At 65.9% G+C, this 18,022-nt stretch overlaps 1 protein-coding gene across 1 annotated transcript in view; it reads right to left on the reverse strand.

Moving 5' to 3' along the window:
• LOC140901891 (voltage-dependent L-type calcium channel subunit alpha-1D) overlaps positions 1-17,706 on the reverse strand; it is a 55,444-nt gene extending 37,738 nt beyond the window's left edge. The window contains 22 exon segments of the mRNA XM_078850107.1: positions 359-488; positions 1,344-1,476; positions 1,929-1,992; positions 2,667-2,721; positions 2,996-3,083; positions 4,108-4,228; positions 5,048-5,255; positions 6,109-6,334; positions 7,630-7,790; positions 8,392-8,418; positions 8,539-8,626; positions 9,855-9,938; positions 11,500-11,666; positions 12,580-12,683; positions 13,524-13,720; positions 13,791-13,943; positions 15,138-15,280; positions 15,614-15,716; positions 15,719-15,752; positions 16,827-16,932; positions 17,105-17,318; positions 17,679-17,706. Coding sequence (XP_078706233.1) covers positions 359-488; positions 1,344-1,476; positions 1,929-1,992; positions 2,667-2,721; positions 2,996-3,083; positions 4,108-4,228; positions 5,048-5,255; positions 6,109-6,334; positions 7,630-7,790; positions 8,392-8,418; positions 8,539-8,626; positions 9,855-9,938; positions 11,500-11,666; positions 12,580-12,683; positions 13,524-13,720; positions 13,791-13,943; positions 15,138-15,280; positions 15,614-15,716; positions 15,719-15,752; positions 16,827-16,932; positions 17,105-17,318; positions 17,679-17,706 — 2,634 coding nt within the window.
• Positions 17,707-18,022: the final 316 nt, after the last annotated feature.

Below are 18,022 nucleotides of genomic sequence, written 5' to 3' on the forward strand. Positions count from 1 at the left end.
ACGCGCTATCTCAGAGTAAGACAAGGCCATGGGGGAGAGTCAACGGCCAATGTGGGGCAAGCCCCCCCCTTCCCTGCCCCAATGGCCCCTCCTGCCCCCCTGCCCTGTCCTGCCTGTCTGCCCCACCCCAGCACCCTCCCCACCTCCCCTGGCCTCCTCCTCGTCCACCCTGGCCAGGCCCCTGTCCCATCCAGCCCCCTTCCTCACCCCCCCATGCCTCCCTGCCATCCATCTCCACCCAGACCCTTCCCCCGCCTGTGCCCCTCCCCATCCAGCCCCCATGTCCCCACTCCTCCTCCTTCCCCCTCCCCCATTACCCCCCCCGGATGGGCGGGTGGGGGTCTCACGCGCTATCTCAGAGTTTGCGGAAGGAGTGGGCCCGGATAGGGTCCTCGGCGGCCAGCGAGATGCTGCTGAGGATGATGAAAACGAGGATGAGGTTGGTGAAGATGTGGTGATGGATCACGGCGTGACACCCCACCCGGAGCCTGGGGCAGGGGAGAGATCGGGTCAGAGCCAGACTCACCTGAGATGTTCTCTCTGAATACTGTGGGGGTGCCTCAGTTTCCCCTAGGCATTTCGTAAGGCTCTAGGGGGTGGGATAAGGCGGGGGTGTGATTGTTGCAGAGCAAAGGGCCAGGGTCCATAAATGGCGACACTCTGTCTCCTGGCCACTGATGGCCTGGGCCCTTCCCCTGCCAGGTGAGAGCTAAAGGGCTGGAGAACAAAGGGATCCGGTGCCCTCCTGGCCTGGGAAAGGGACAAAGCCCAGAGGAGGAGGGGCTGGAGGGAGTTTCAGTTTGGGGCTGGCTGGGACATGGGGTGAAGGACAGACGGGGTTGTCTGGCTCACTGCCCCCCAAAATGGACCCGGCTGAGGGGTCCTGTTCTCTGCACCTACAAGCTCTGTGTTAGACCCTGTTCCTGTCGTCTAATAAACCTTCTGTTTCCCCGGCTGGCTGAGAGTCCCGTCTGGCTGCGGAGTTGGGGGGCAGGACCCTCCGGCTTCCCCAGGTCCCCGCCTGGGCAGACTGGCTGCAGGAAGCGCCCGGAGGGGCAGAGGAGGCTGGAGGCTCCGGGGTCAGACCCAGGAAGGGGGAAGCCGGGGGGAGCTGTGTGTCTGCAGACAGGCTGCTCCCCGAGAGGAGACTCCCCCAGAGTCCGGCCCGGCTTCGTGGGGAGCAGGTCAGAGCATCGCCCGGGGACCCCGGGACACCCACCCCCCTGAGCCAGCCGGTCCCCGCCCTGGGGCTGGGTGCGAGCGGCGCCCCCCAGAGGGGACAGGCCCCTGCCCCAAGCCCCGCCCCCCTGGAGGAGCCAGGCCCCGCCCCTCCCGGCGCTCACGGGTTGGTGCTGCTGAGGATGAAGAAGGCGCTGCCGGCCGGGATGGGCAGGACTTTCTCCGTCGTCACCTCCTCCAGCTTGTCCAGGTGGGACTCGGCCAAGCTCTCCTGGTCGCCCTCCTCGGCCTCCTCCCCTGCGGGGCAGACGGACGGCGGGGGGATGACAGCGACAGGGCCTCGCCGGGCTCAGCCAGCCCTTCCCCGAGCAGAGAACCCAGGCGTCCTGGCTCCCGGCCCCCGCTCCTGCTCTAACCCACCGGACCCCACTCCCCTCTCAGAGCCAGGCAGAGAACCCAGGAGCCCTGGCGACCAGCCCCCCCATGCTCTAACCACTAGACCCCACTCCCCTCCCAGAGTCGGGGAGAGAACCCAGGAGTCCGGGTTCCTATTCATCATGATAGGATCAAAAATACAGTAGGGTCACATCTGGCAGCCACAGATCCCCGAGAGGAGAGCGCTCCCTGCCCAGCCCCCCGCCTGCCCCACGGCGCCCCCACTACCCAGCCCTGACTGCCAGGGGAGAGCACCACCTGCCCAGCCCCCTGCCCCCCCCCCAGCACCCCCCATCTGGGAGAGTCAGACCCACCCTTCCTACCTCCTTCTTCGCTCCCTTCTTCATCCTCCTCCTTCTCTTCCTCCATGCACGGCACCTGGGGACAGAGCAGCAGGAGGCCAGGTCTGTGTGTGTCCCTGCACCCCCTGCTGGAGGGGCTGAGTCCTGTGCTGGGGGGGTAACCAGACCCCCACCAGGGATTTCAGCTCCCCTGCCCCTGGCGTGAACCCTGGCATCTAGGCCAAACCCCATTGAGACCAAGAGGGAACTATTCATAAAGTTTTGGATGAATATTGTGCGTGCCTCAGTTTCCCCAGTGTGCTGCCTGGTTAACCGGCGGTGGGGGGAAGGGTGTTTGCTCTTTGCAGAGACCCAGGCATGACCCACCCCCAGCTGTCTGGGGCCCGGCCCCCCATGCCACGGAGGAGCCCAGCCGACAACGGCTGTTTGCCACCTGGCACCGAAAGACCCCGGGGGCCGACCATCCGCAGGAAGCCAGCTGGGGGTGGGACCAAATGGGGGGTTTTCTGAACACGCTGCGCTGGGCATGCCTCAGTTTCCCCCGCATGCTGTGCGCTTAACAAGGCCGTGGGGGAGAGGGGTTGTTGTTATTGAGGGACAGGGTGTGACCCCACCGGGACCCCAGACTATGGTCAGTGGGGGGACAGAGGGTGGAAGAGAGGGTGCCCCGAGTAAGGACAGAGAAGGGGCCGTGAGGAGGGGATTCGGGGGGGACTGGGCTGCCCCACGCTGGGGGGAGCCACTTCTTACCTTCACGCTGCCATCCTGGCTGCCGCTGCCCGGGGCTTCATCCGCCAGCTTCCCCCTGCGGGGAACAGGGGGGCTCAGAGCAGAGATAGGGAGAGAACCCAGGCATTCGGGCAGCCTCATCCCCCCTCTTACCCACCAGATCCCCTCCCCTCCCAGAGCCGTCCGGGCTCCCAGCCACGTCCCTGCTCTAACCCACCAGATCCCCTCCCCTCCCAGAGCCGGGGAGAGAACCCAGGCATCCGGGCTCCCAGCCCCGTCCCCGCTCTAACCCACCAGCTCCCCTCCCCTCCCAGAGCCGGGGAGAGAACCCAGGCGTCCGGGTGCCTCACTTTTTGCTCTCCTCCGCGGACGAGTTGATGTTGTCCCCATCGGCCAAATTGTCCACAGCAATGGCCAGGAAGACGTTCAGCAGGATATCTGGGGGGGGGCTCAGGAAAATAGGGGTGCAGGGGAACCCCTGCCTCAGCCCCACCCCAAATCCACTCACCCCCCCATGTCAGCCACCCCCCCACACGACACTGCCTGGCTCCAGGGCCCCCCACCCTCCTGCCACCAGCTTCTGATCCGCCCCTGCTGCCCCCCTGTGACGAAGTGGGCCTGTTCTTAATGTTTCCTCCGAATATTGTGGGGGTGCCTCAGTTTCCCCTATGCAGTTCTTAAGTATCTAGGGGGTGGGGTAAGGGTGTATGATCATTGCAGAGCCCTAGAGGGCCGGTGTGTGCAGGAGTCTGGACACAGAGAATGGCCGACACCCTGTTTCCTGGCAACTGATGGCCTGGGCCTTTCCCCCCTGCGAGGTGAGAGCTAAAGGGTTGGAGAACAAAGGAATCAGGTGCCCTCCTGGCCCGGGAAAGGAACAAAGCCCAGAGCAGGGGGGGGCTGGAGGGAGTTTCAGTTTGGGGCTGGCTGGGACATGGAGTGAAGGGCAGACGTGGTTGTCTGGCTCACTGCCCCCCAAAATGGACCCAGCTGAGGGGTCCCGTTCTCTGCACCTGCAAGCTCTGTTTTAGACCATGTTCCTGTCGTCTAATAAACCTTCTGTTTTACTGGCTGGCTGAGAGTCCCGTCTGACTGCGGAGTTGGGGGGCAGGACCCTCTGGCTTCCCCAGGAGCCCCGCCTGAGTGGACTCGCTGGGGGGAAGCGCCCGGAGGGGCAGAGGATGCTGAATGCTCCGAGGTCAGACCCAGGAAGGTGGAAGCTGTGTGAGCTGTGTGTCCTGAAGACAGGCTGCTCACAGAAAGGCGACTACCCCAGAGTCCTGACTGGCTTCATGGGGAGCAGTTCCAGAGCATCGCCCGGGGACTCCGTGACACCCCCTACTCCACCCCCCAGCTCGAGAACTGCCCCACTACTCTCCAGCTGCCTGTCAACTCTCCCCTCCCCCCCACAGCCATTGCCCCAGCCCCCTGTAGCCCCCCGGCCCCCCGGCAAAGCGGGTACAGTTGCCACAAATGAAGAGGATGATGAAGTAGACACAGACCAGCATGCCGGGGAAGTAGGGACCCCCGTAGGCCATGATCCCGTCGTACATCACCGCGTTCCAGTCCTCGCCCGTCAGGATCTGGGGGGGCCGGGCAGCCGTCAGTGGGGGGCAGGGGGCTGGCGCGTGCCCCGGAGGGGGAGAGGGGCTTCCCAGGGGTTTCTGGGGGATGGGGGGGACCTGGAAGTCAGTGAGCAGGGTTTGGGGGAAGGTGTCTAAATTGGGGGTCCCAGGGCAGCTGGGAGGGATTCAGGGGGGCACCTGGAAGACGGTGAGCAGGGCCTGGGGGAAGGTGTCGAACGTGGGGGGTCCCGGGGGGTACCTGGAAGACGATGAGCAGGGCCTGGGGGAAGGTGTCGAACGTGGGGGGCTCCGGGGGGGCCCGGGGGGTACCTGGAAGACGGTGAGCAGGGCCTGGGGGAAGGTGTCGAACGTGGGGGGCTCCGGGGGGTACCTGGAAGACGGTGAGCAGGGCCTGGGGGAAGGTGTCGAACGTGGGGGGCCCTGGGGGGTACCTGGAAGACGGTGAGCAGGGCCTGGGGGAAGGTGTCGAACGTGGGGGGTCCCGGGGGGGCCCGGGGGTACCTGGAAGACGGTGAGCAGGGCCTGGGGGAAGGTGTCGAACGTGGGGGGCCCCGGGGGGTACCTGGAAGACGGTGAGCAGGGCCTGGGGGAAGGTGTCGAACGTGGGGGGCCCTGGGGGGGTACCTGGAAGACGGTGAGCAGGGCCTGGGGGAAGGTGTCGAACGTGGGGGGCCCCGGGGGGTACCTGGAAGACGGTGAGCAGGGCCTGGGGGAAGGTGTCGAACGTGGGGGGCCCCGGGGGGTACCTGGAAGACGGTGAGCAGGGCCTGGGGGAAGGTGTCGAACGTGGGGGGTCCTGGGGGGGCCCGGGGGTACCTGGAAGACGGTGAGCAGGGCCTGGGGGAAGGTGTCGAACGTGCTGCGTTTGGTCTGGGTCTCGTCGAAGTTGAACTTGCCCCCGAAGAGCTGCATGCCCAGCAGGGCGAAGATGATGATGAAGAGGAAGAGCAGCAGCAGCAGGGACGCGATGGATTTCATGGAGTTCAGCAGCGAGGCCACCAGGTTACTCAGGGACGCCCAGTGCCTGCGGGAGGGAAGAGGGGTGAGACGGGGCGACCCAGAGCCCAAACACGGCCCCCTCCCCACGCCCGGCCCAGCCCCATGCCCAGCCCAGCCCCACGCGACGCCCCGTGCCTGTGGGGGGGGGAAGCTGTGCAGATCTTCCTCCGCATTGAGGGAGGGGGCGGATTTCAGGAGCTTGAGCTGTACAGGTTTCTCTGCGGCGCGAGACGACAGTTCTGGGTGTGCACCAGAGGGGGGGCTGGGGTCCCCGAGCTGAGTCTTCCCACCCAGAGCTGATTTTTGCAGCCACGCGTGTCTCTGTGTGCACTGGGCCTGGCACAGCAGGGCAGGGGGAGGGAGCCCAGGCTGGGCGGCCGGGGGGCGGGGAGGGACTCCAGGACCTCAGGTGGGGGGCCAACCTGGTACATCAAACCCGACCCAGCCCCACACCCTGCCCCCCATGCCCAATCTCTGCCCCCTTGTAACCCCCCAGCGCCTGGGGGGTGGGCGGTGAGGATCAACACCCAGTGCCCAGCCCCACGCGCGGCACCCAACACCCAGCCCCATGCCAGGTCCCCCAGAACCCCACGCCCGGCCCCCAGCCCCACTTCCAGCGCTCGACACCCAGCCCCACGCCCGGCCCCCCGGAGCCCCACGCCCGGCCCCCAGCCCCACGCCAGGTCCCCCGGAGCCCCACGCCCGGCCCCCAGCCCCACACCCGGCCCCGACACCCAGCCCCATGCCCGGCCCCCCGGAGCCCCACGCCCGGCCCCCCAGAGCCCCACACCCAGCCCCCAGCCCCACGCCCAGCCCTGACACCCAGCCCCACGCCAGATCCCCCGTAGCCCCACTCCCGTCCCCCAGCCCCGCCGGACCTGGTGACTTTGAAGATGCGCAGCAAGCGGACGCAGCGGAGCACGGAGATGCCGAGCGGCTCCATGACCCGCAGCTCCACCAGCAGGGTCTCCAGGATGCCCCCGCACACCACGAAGCAGTCGAAGCGGTTGAAGAAGCTGGCGAAATAGGCCGGCAGGCCCAGGCTGTACAGCTTCAGCAGCATCTCCAGCGTGAAGAGCGACAGCAGCCCCTTGTTGGCGTAGGCTGGGGGGAGACAGGGCGTCACGCCGGGGGCAGACGTCCGGGGGCGGGAGGGGCCGGCACGGGGCAGTGACTCGACCCGGGCTTGCCGGGTTAGCAGGGTCGAGGATTAGCACAAGCTGGGGGGGCTCTCGCCGAGGGCGATTACAGGGATCCGGGCGTGTTCTCTATTCGACACGGAGCCGGGATTACCCAGGAGCGGGATTCGGGTAATCTGGGGGGGATCTCGCCAGGGGACATTGGGTCTGTTCTCTAGGACAGGGGCTATTCGACACAGAGCCGGGATTACTGACGAGCGGGATTTGGATAATCTTGGGGGCTCTCGCCGGGGGACATTGGACATGTTCTCTGGGCCAGGGGCTATTAGACACAGAGCCCGGGATTATAGAGGAGCGGGATTTGGGTAATCCCAGAGGTTACCACAGGGAGGGATTATGATTAGGACCGGGATTGGGAATACCTGCACTCAGGATTATATAGTAGGGGGACAAGGGCTACCTAGACAGGGGATTTGGAAAATCTTGCACTGAGATTATCTCCCGGGGGGTCCGGGACTACGTGGAAGTGGGATTCTATGGGCCAGGAGATTAGGAGGCTGCAGGGCTGGATGAATGAGGAAGGGATTAGGGTGGAGGGAGGCCAGGACGATTGAGGGCAGAGACGGTCGCATGGGAACAAAGCGTTTAGGATTTCCCGGGCCGGATGCTTGGGATTGGGGGGGATTCGGCTGGGCGGCGCAGAGGCAGAGACAAATTCTCTCGGCTGACGGAGGAGGGGATCTCTCGGAGACCGGTCGGGATTAGAGTCGGCTGGCGGGGAGATGGGGGAAATGGAGGATCCCCGAGGCCTGGCGAGATACTGGACGGAGGGCTCACCGCCTGGGGGTCACAGACACAGTTTCAGGGTGTCCGGCACAGATTGGGGCTGGGACCTGTCTGGGTTTGGCGTTAAGAGCAACGAGAGTTTCGTCCGGGATCCGGCCCCACTGGGACTGGGCTTTCTCGTCCTTAGGGGCAGCTCGGCTGGGTTACTGCAGACCCCAGGCAGGGGAAACTGGGTCGGGAATATCACAAATCGGGATTGGGGCTGAGGACACTGGAGATCGGGATACTCTGGGACCAGGACGGGGCCTTAGGTTTGTTCGGGAAAGCGACCCGCCACAGCTATAATAAACGCCCGCCCAGAGCCGGGAGAGAACCCAGGAGTCCTGGCTCCCAGCCCCCCGCACTCTGACCCACCAGTGCCCAGCGCCCCGCCCCGGGCTGGGGAGGGACCCAGGCCCCCGGCCCTGGGCTCACCCTGGATCTGGGTCAGCCAGTCGGGCTGGTTGTCGTGCTCGGAGGCGATGGTCAGCGTGTTGAGGAAGACGAGGATCAGGACCGTCCAGTAGAAGGAGACGGATTTCACCGCCAGGCGGCATCTCTTCCGCAGCAGCCGGTTCGTACGCCGGCAGCGGCGGCTGCGGATCCGAGTGGGGGGCGGGTCGGTGGGGCTGAGCCCCACAGAGACCCCCCCCGGGCCGGGACAGCGCCCCCTGCAGGGCCCCACAGAGACCCCCCCCGGGCCGGGACAGCGCCCCCTGCAGGGGCCCACGGAGACCCCCCCGGGCCGGGACAGCGCCCCCTGCAGGGGCCCACAGAGACCCTCCCCGGGCCGGGACAGCGCCCCCTGCAGGGGCCCACAGAGACCCCCCCCACCAGCCAGGACAGCGCCCCCTGCAGGGGCAAACAGAGACCCCCCCCGGGCCGGGACAGTGCCCCCTGCAGGGGCCCACAGAGACCCCCCCCGGGCCGGGACAGCGCCCCCTGCAGGGGCAAACAGAGACCCCCCCGGGCCGGGACAGTGCCCCCTGCAGGGGCCCACAGAGACCCCCCCCGGGCCGGGACAGCGCCCACAAGACCCCCCCCACACCAGCCAGGACAGCGCCCCCTGCAGGGGCCCACAGAGACCCCCCCACCGTGGGCCAGGACAGCGCCCCCTGCAGGGAATCAGCGGGGCTGGGCCCCACAGACACTCCCTCACTGCGGGGCTGAGACGGCCCCTCCTTCACTCCCACTCACCAGAATTTTGTCTTTGAGATTTTGCCTCTGGAGAAAGCGAAGAGAAAAGAAACGAAAAGTCAAATGCAGCCACCTCTGGGGTGGGACCTGGGGCCTGTTTATGCCCCCCAGACCCCCGCAGCACGGGCCCTTCCACCCAGCACTCACAGATACACGTCGCAGCAGGCGGTGTGATGCTCCTCTTCGCCCACGTTCTCGGTGTTGATGGAAGTCGATTCACTTGCGGGGAGACTGGCTGGGGGAGAGATGGACGGGTGAGCTCCCCCCTCAGTGCCCCCACGGCTGGCTGGGTGGCTCTGGATTGACCTGGGGGCTTGAGATCAGAATCCAGACCTGCCCCCATTACAATCAGAAGTGACTCTGGATTGACCCCATGGGACCTGAGATCAGAATTGGCCCTGGCCCTGTTGCAATCAGGGGTGATTCTGGTTTGACCCCGGGTGTGAGGCAGCAGGGAGGGGGGAGTGTGAATGTGGCAGGGGGGTTTCAATGGGAGACCTGAGAGCCTGTCACCTGAGCCGGGGGGGGGGGGGGGAGGTGACACCTCTGCCCAGGGAACTGGACACAGGCTGCAGGAGGGAGCCGGCTGGGGGGGGGTTGGGTTCAGTTTGGGGCTGGGTGGAGGAACGCAGGGAACCCCAGGGCTGGGGTCTAAGCTCCCTGCCCCCCAGAAGGACGTGACTGAGGGGTCCTGGTTGTACCCACAAGCTCGGCTTGAGACTGTGTCCCTGTTGTCCAAAAAACCTTCTGTTTTACTGGCTGGCTGAGAGTCTCAGTGAATCCCAGGAAGAGGGGTGCAGGGCCTGGACTCCCCCACACTCCATGACACCGGGGAAGCTGAGATCAGAATTCAGCCCTCCCCTCATTGCAATTAGGAGTGACTCTGGATTGATCCCATGGGACCTGAGATCAGAACCTGGCCCTGGCCCCATTTCAATCAGGGGGATTGTGGTTTGACCCCGGGGGAGCTGAGATCAGAATCCAGCCTTGCCCCCATTGCAATCAGGAGTGACTCCGGATTGACCCCGGGGAGCTGAGATCGGAATCCGGCCCTGGCTCCATTGCAATCAGGAGTGACTCTGGATTGACCCCAGGGAGCTGAGATCAGAATCCAGCCCTGCCCCCATTGCAATCAGGAGTGACTCCGGATTGACCCCGGGGAGCTGAGATCAGAATCCGGCCCTGGCTCAGTTGCAATCAGGAGTGACTCCGGATTGACCCCGGGAGCTGAGATCAGAATCCGGCCCTGCCCCCATTGCAATCAGGAGTGACTGTGGATTGACCCCGGGGAGCTGAGATCAGAATCCGGCCCTGACTCCACTGCAGACCCCAGCGGGGGAGCTGGGAAGAGGATGTTAATGAGCAGCCAGGGGCAGAGGGGCAGGTGGAGACGTGAAGCCCACCCCGGCGATGACACACAGGCACAGACAGACAGACGGACGGAGACGGAGGTGCCACATTACTGTGGGTGTCGGTGGAATGGCCTGAGTGACGGAGCCACCGGAGTCGGCCTCTCTTCTTCTCCGCCAGGTCTTCCACGGTCACACCTTCCTCAGGGAGAGACAGACGGACGGAGGGATGAGGCGTGTGTGGAGGGATGGACAGACGGACGGAGGGATGGGGTGTGTGGGGAGGGATGGAGGGATGGACAGACGGACGGAGGGATGGAGCGTGTGGGGAGGGATGGAGGGATAGACAGACGGATGGAGGGATGGGGCATGTGGGGAGGGATGGAGGAATGGACAGACAGACAGAGGGATGGGGTGTGTGGGGATGGGTGGATGGATGGATGGAGGGATGGGGCGTGTGGGGAGGGATGGAGGGATGGACAGACGGAGGAAGGGATGGGGCGTGTGGGGATGGAGCGTGTGGGGATGGACGGACGGATGGAGGGATGGAGCATGTGGGGATGGACGGACGGACGGAGGGATGGGGCGTGTGGGGAGGGATGGACAGACGGACAGAGGGATGGGGCGTGTGGGGATGGATGGACGGATGGAGGGATGGGGCGTGGGGAGGGATGGAGGGATGGAGAGACGGATGGAGGGATGGGGCGTGGGGAGGGATGGAGGGATGGACAGACGGACAGAGGGATGGGGCGTGTGGGGAGGGATGGACAGACGGACAGAGGGATGGGGCGTGTGGGGAGGGATGGACAGACGGACAGAGGGATGGGGCATGTGGGGAGGGATGGAGGGATGGACAGACGGATGGAGGGATGGGGCGTGTGGGGAGGGATGGAGGGATGGGGCGTGTGGGGAGGGATGGAGGGATGGACAGACGGATGGAGGGATGGGGCGTGTGGGGATGGGCGGACGGACAGGAGGACGTGTGGGGGTGGGGAATGAGAGACAAGACACACAGACGTGAGTGCTGTGACAAAGAAGGGATGTGACCCCCCACCCAGGCATCATGGGTTTTGGCAGGCCCCAGGGACTGATCCACCCAACCCCCCGATACAGCTCCCCACGCTGTACAAGAGGGACCCCAGCAGTTAGGGCTGGGAACCAGGACACCTGGGTTCTCTCCCCGGCTCTGGCGGGGGGGTGTATAATTGACCCCAGCGTCCCTGACCCAGTGAGACTAACGAGGCCCCAGCGAGCAATTAACTCAGCATAGCCGGGGCGGGGGAGCCCCGCTGGAGGCAGGGACTCGCCCGGGCTGCCCCTGTGGGAAGGGCACCTGGTGCCACACAGCTGCTAATTGCCCCCCCGGGGCACTGCTGGGGGGAAGATTACAACTCTGCAATGTCCCCAGCCCCCGCCCTGCTCTGCTGAGAGAAACCAGGCTCTGCTCCTGCCCCCTCCCCGATCTCTTCCCCGCCCGCCCCCCCTCCCACTGCCAGGATCCCGCCCGACCCCCTCCCCAGCTGGTAATTTACTCAGGTGCCCACTAATCTCCTGGCCTGGAAGTCTCATTTCTCTGCCTGCTAATCCCCGGCCCGCAGCTGCCCCCAACACAGCTGGCGGTAACTCGCCCCCCCCGGCCGGGGGGCAGAATCTGCTGCCCCAGACACCCAGGCCTGGGCTCGCGGGTCGGAGGGGGACTGGCTGCCCTGTGGGGGGCGGCAGGTCGGGAGCGAGGGGTGCCGTAGGGCAGGGGTCTCACGGGAGTGCTTGTCCTCCGGGTCCCCCTCCTCGTCGTCGGGGTCGATGTCCTCGGCCTGTGTGATCCAGTCCAGGTAGCCCCTGAGATCCTCCTCCATCTGCTGCTTCTCCCGCAGCTTCTGGAAGTCGCCCCGCGCTTTGGCCTTCTCCCGCTCCTTGGAGAACTCCCTGCGGGCAGCGAGGGGTTAACCCCCGGCACACGCAGCAACACGCTAAGCACACGCTGGGCGAACACGGGAAGCACATGCGGGATCCAGCTGCCCCTGCTTTGAGCTGCACCTCGCCGGTGTGATCCACCCACACGCCTCAACATGCCAGTGACACACAGCGCCTGGCGGCACGGCCTGCCGCATGTCTATGATCCGTCCACGCAACTGACATGCCAAAGGCACACACAATCCAGCCGCACACACCCCAACGCACGGAGAACACGCTCCCCCCCTTGCTTGTCGCCTGGCTCCCCCTGCACATGCCTGACATGCTTAGAACATGCTTCCCCTCTGCACATGCCCCAACATGCTGATGTGACGAAGTGGGATCGTTCTTAATGTCTCCTCTGAATAGTGTGGGGGGTGCCTCAGTTTCCCCAGGCAGTTCTTAAGTCTCTAGGGGGTGGGATGGGGGGTATGGTCATTGCAGAGCCCTAGAGGGCAGGTGTGTGCAGGGGTCTGGACACAGAGAATGGCCGACACCCTGTCTCCTGGCCACTGGTGGCCTGGGCCCTTCCCCCTGCCAGGTGAGAGCTAAAGGGCTGGAGAACAAAGGGATCCGGTGACCTCCTGGCCCAGGAAAGGGACAAAGCCCAGGGGAGGAGGGGCTGGAGAGAGTTTCAGTTTGGGCTGGCTCCAAGCCACCTCCCACCCAACAGCCCCATGTACTCCCTGAGCTCCTCCCCAGAGCTGGGCACATCCCCTTACGTGGCCTGCCCCCCTCTTACCCAGCTAGGCCTCTCCTTACCTGGCCAGCCCCCCTCTTACCTGGCCAGGTCCCCCCTTACCCAGCAAGCCCCCACCTTACCCAGCCAGGTCCCTCCTTACCCAGCCAGCCCCCCCCCCCTTACTGGGCCAGGCCCCAGCCTTACCCGCTCAGCACCCCCAGCACAAGGTTGAGGACGAAGAAGGAGCCGAAGATGACCAGGCTGACGAAGTAAACCCAGGGCAGCTCGTGCCCCATAGCATCCTGCATCTGTGGAGGGGACAGGGGCCAGAGGGGGTGTGGTGTCAGGGGATGTGACGAAGTGGGAATGTTCTTTGTTTTCTCTGAATACTGTAGGGGTGCCTCAGTTTCCCCTAAGCATTTCGTAAGGCTCTAGGGGGTGGGATAAGGCAGGGGGTGTAACTGTTGCAGAGCAAAGGGCCAGGGTACATAAATGGTGACACTCTGTCTCCTGGCCACTGATGGCCTGGGCCCTTCCCCCTGCCAGGTGAGAGCTAAAGGGCTGGAGAACAAAGGGATCCGGTGCCCTCCTGGCCCGGGAAAGGGACAAAGCCCAGAGCAGGGGGGCTGGAGGGAGTTTCAGTTTGGGGCTGGCTGGGGACAAGGAGTGAAGGGCAGACGGGGGTGTCTGGCTCACTGCCCCCCAAAATGGACCCAGCTGAGGGGTCCTGTTCTCTGTACCTACAAGCTCTGTGTTAGTCCCTGTTCCTGTCGTCTAATAAACCTTCTGTTTCCCCGGCTGGCTGAGAGTCCCGTCTGACTGCGGAGTTGGGGGGCAGGACCCTCTGGCCCCCCCCGGACCCCACCTGAGCGGACTCACTGCGGGAAGTGCCCGGAGGGGCAGGGGAGGCTGGAGGCTCCGGGGTCAGACCCAGGAAGGGGGAAGCCGGGTGAGCTGTGTGTCCTGCAGACAGGCTGCTCCCCGAGAGGAGACTCCCCCAGAGTCTGGCCTGGCTTCGTAGGGAGCAGGTCAGAGCATCGCCCGGGGACCCCGGGACAGGGGGATCTCCAGGGGTTTGGGGAGCGGGGGCGGTTGGGGTGCAGGGGGATCCCTGTGGGTTTGGAGGGTCCCCCAGGGTGGGGGCTCACCCAGTAGAGCACGTCGGTCCAGCCCTCCATGGTGATGCACTGGAAGACGGTGAGCATGGCGAAGAAGAAGTTGTCGAAGTTGGTGATCCCGCCGTTGGGCCCCTCCCAGCGGCCCCGGCACTCGGTGTTGTTGAGGGGACACTCCCGGCCGTGCCCCGAAAAGGCGCAGGGCGAGGGGTCCTCCTCGGCCTCCAGGTCTGGGGGAGGGACGGAGGGGTCAGGCGGGGCCCCGGGCAGGCTGGGGGGGGCTGCGGGCGGGGCGGGTACCTGAGCCGACGAGGAAGCAGGTCTTGTGCATGCGGCCGATGAAGAGCTCCAGGCCGATGATGGCGTAGATGATGATGACGAAGAGGACGAGCAGCGCGATGTGCAGCAGGGGCACCATGGCCTTCATGATGGAGTTGAGCACAATGTGCAGACCTGCGGGGGAGGGGTCAGGCTGGGGGCGTCAGGCCTGGGGGCAGATCATGCAGTGCACCGCAGCAGAGGCGTGCAATGTGACAGCATGCAGTGCGACGCGCCACGGTGCAGTGCCACCTCACAGAGCATGCAGTGTGATGTGCCACGGTGCAGTGCGACCTCACAGAGCATGCAGTGCGACGTGCCACGGTGCAGTGCGACCTCACAGCTCGTGCAGTGTGATGTGCCACGGTGCAGTGCGACCTCACAGTTCATGCGGTGTGATGTGCCACAGTGCAGTGCAACCTCACAGAGCATGCAGTGTGACGTGCCACGGTGCAGTGCAACCTCACAGAGCGTGCAGTGTGACGCGCCACGGTGCAGTGCGACCTCACAGCACATGCAGTGTGACGCGCCACGGTGCAGTGCGACCTCACAGCTCGTGCAGTGCGACAAGCCACGGTGCAGTGCGACCTCACAGAGCGTGCAGTGCGATGCGCCACGGTGCAGTGCGACCTCACAGCTCATGCAGTGTGATGTGCCACGCTGCAGTGCGACCTCACAGTTCATGCGGTGTGATGTGCCACAGTGCAGTGCAACCTCACAGAGCATGCAGTGTGACGCGCCACGGTGCAGTGCAACCTCACAGAGCATGCAGTGTGACGCGCCACGGTGCAGTGCGACCTCACAGCACATGCAGTGTGACGCGCCACGGTGCAGTGCGACCTCACAGCGCATGCAGTGTGATGTGCCAAGGTGCAGTACGATCTCATAAGAATACAGTGAAATGCAACACTGCAGCAAAATAGGTTGCAGTGTAATAGAGCAGGGTGCAAAGAAATGGCTTGCAGTGCAGTGCGCCCTGGGGCAGTGTGACCTCGTACAGCATGCAGGGCAACGAATCACTACACAATGACACTACACTCAGTGAAACTCACCGTTGTGCAGTGTCACACCATGCAGGATACAGTGCAGTGCACCACTGCGCAGTGACACAACACGCACTGCGACTCGCCGATGTGCAGGGTCACACCCTGCAGCGTGGAGTGCATTGCATTTCCGTCCAATGAGAGTACACAATGCATAACTGTGCAGTGAGGCAGTGTGCTGGGACGTCATACATCTCAACACAACTCTCGCAATGCAGCACACAGCAACCCCCCCCAGTGCCTGGCCCCCAGGGCTGGCATTTGCCGGCGGGCCCTCGGTCCTTACTGGGGACGCCGGAGACGAGGCGCAAGGGGCGGAGCACGCGGAAGGCCCTCAGGGCTTTGACGTCGAAGCCCCCCGGTTTGCCGCTCATGTGGTGGGCGTCCCCGGGCTTGTGGGATGCTTGCTCCAAGATCACGCTGAACAACCTGCGGGAGAGCGGGCAGGTGAGGGGGGCACCCGGGGGGGATGGAGCCCTCTAGGGGGCACCAGCCCTCACCCAGCCCTGTCCCTGTGGGGAGGGGGAGCCCAGCAGGGTGGCAGGGGCCCAGCAGGGTGGCGGGAGGCCTGGGGGGGTCCTGGCGGGGCATTGGACAGCCCGGTGGGGCGGTGGTGACCCAGCAGGGCAGGGGGCGGAGGTGGGGGGCCCGGCTAGGGCCCAGCAGGGTGGTGGGCCCAGCGGGGTGTTGGGGGCCGTAGGGGGAGCCCAGTCGGAGGCGGCAGTGACCCAGCAGGGCGCGGGGGGGCGGCGGGGGACGCACCCCACCACCACGATGACGAAGTCCAGCAGGTTCCAGCCGTTGCGGATATAGGCACTGGGGTGCAGAACCAGCCCGTACGCGATGATCTTCAGGAACGTCTCCACGTGAAGATGATGAGGAAGACGTACTCCACCTGCTCCTGTTGGGGGGGGGGGGGGAGACGGGAATTGAACCCAGGTGTCCGGGCACCACCAACCCCCACCCCCGTGAGCCACAGACACCCAAACGGCCCCCTGCATCCTAGAGAATGAACCAAAGTGTCCTGGGGGCCCTTCCTGCTGGGAAACAGACCCAGGTGTCCGGGAGTGGGGGGGGTCATCCCTGGAAGAAAGGAACCCTGGCGTCCGGGCAGGCCCCAAGCAGCGGGGGGAGCGGGTGGACAATCCTGTGCAGAAGAGCGAACGTGCAAGATAGTCCCGGCTTAGCGCCAACAGGTCCCCCCGGCCCCCCCGCCTGGTAAGCGGCTTAGAGCTCATGGCCCGGGGCACAGAGAGACAGAGAACCCAGGCGTCCTGGCTCCCAGCCCCCCCCCCAATCAGCAGACCCCACTCCCCTGCCAGGACTGGTGAGAGAACCCAGGAGTCCCCCCCGTCCCGTCCCGTCCCGTCCCCCCCCCCCCCCGGCAGCTAATTCCTTCCCACTCCTCCATGACTTCTGCCCAGGGACCCAGCAGCTCCTTAAGGACAGTCATTAGCTCCGAGCTCTTAATGAGGCTAAACCCAGGGTCTGGGTGACGGGCCAGGGGAGCCAGCCCAAGAGGCTCACAGGGCCTGCCATGGGGCTGGGAGCCCGGACGCCTGGGTTCTCTCCCAGCTCTGGGAGGAGTGGGGTTGCTGGGCCGGACGCCGGGGTTCGCTCCCAGCTCTGGGAGGAGTGGGGTTGCTGGGCCGGATGCCGGGGTTTGCTCCCGGCTCTGTGGGGGAGCCGGGTTGCTGGGCCGGACGCCGGGGTTCGCTCCCGGCTCTGTGGGGGGGCCGGGTTGCTGGGCCGGATGCCGGGGTTCGCTCCCGGCTCTGGGAGGAGTGGGGTTGCTGGGCCGGACGCCGGGGTTCGCTCCCGGCTCTGGGAGGAGTGGGGTTGCTGGGCCGGACGCCGGGGTTCGCTCCCGGCTCTGTGGGGGGGTTGGGTTGCTGGGCCGGACGCCGGGGTTCGCTCCTGGCTCTGGGGGGGAGCCGGGTTGCTGGGCCGGACGCCGGGGTTCGCGGGGGCTCACCAGGTCGTGGTTGGCGGTGTTGGAGTCGTCCTCGGGGAAGGGGATGTAGACCCCCAGGGCCACGCAGTTGGCGAAGATGGTCATGAGGATGAGGATGTCGAAGGGCCTGGGGCAGGGGACGGGTTAAGGAGCTGAACGGGGGTGCTCCTGCCCCTTCCCCCAGTGCCCCCCCACATGCCCCCCTTTCTCCCCTGGCCCCCCCTTTAGCACAGTCCCTTCCCCCCAACCCCCCTCTGCCCCCCTCCCCTGCCCCCCAGCCCCTCTGGCAGGGCAGATGCTTCCACTCGACGATGCTGATGGCAGCCTGGCGCAGGGGGTGGTTGAGCCGGAGGCAGAAGAGGGCCCGGGGGGAGCGCGGCACCGTGGGGCTGCCCTGAGTCTTGTGCTTGGCGGGGGGCAAGCGCCGGCGGGGGGTGGGTGGGGGGCTGCCAGCCTCGGTCCCCAGTCCCCCGGCCTCCACCCCCCACCCCGGGCTGTCGGGGGGGACGACCGCTGCGGGGGAGAGAGGAGAGGGGTCAGAGTGCGCCCCCCACTGAGCCCCCCTCCCTCTGTGGTGACCCCAGAGACCCTGGCCCCCCCGCTGAGCTCCTTCCCCCCACAGAGACCCCTGCCCCCTCCCGCCTCCGTGGAGATCCCAGCCCCTTCCCAGGGCCCCATGCCCTGCCCCATGAGGCCCCCCTGCCTCCTCCATGCCACCCTGCCCTTCCACTCCCCCATGCCCCACAGCTCCCCAACCCTTCCATCAACCCCCCCTAGTGCTGGGCACTGGGGGGGTCAGTGCATGTGCCCCCCATGGAGCCCCCCCCAGCCCTCTGCCTCCTCCTCCGGTCTCCCCCCATCAGGGTCACTTACCCCTCCCGTTCTCCTCCAACTCCAACATCCTGGGTTGGGGGGGGCACGAAGCAGGGTGGGGGGTTAACCTCTTTGCCCGGCTGACGCCCTACGGCGGAGATGGGGGGCCTTGGGGAAAAGCCCCCCACACTCCTGGCAGCCTCTCGCCAGCCCCCCTCCTCTCATGGGGAGCCGGCCCAGGTGGGGGGGGGCGAGAGCTGGTGATAGGGTGCCCCCTGGGTGTTCCTTGTCCCTGTCCCCCCCCCGGTGCCCCACAGGCCCTGCTCCCCCCAGGTGCCCTGCCACCCCCAGGGCCCCCCAGCAGTCCCCCGGTGTCCCCTTTCTCTCCCGCTCTTCCTCCGTCT

This window comes from Lepidochelys kempii, chromosome 23, assembly GCF_965140285.1.
Source record: "Lepidochelys kempii isolate rLepKem1 chromosome 23, rLepKem1.hap1, whole genome shotgun sequence".
In the NCBI taxonomy this organism is placed as follows: Eukaryota; Metazoa; Chordata; order Testudines; family Cheloniidae; genus Lepidochelys; species Lepidochelys kempii.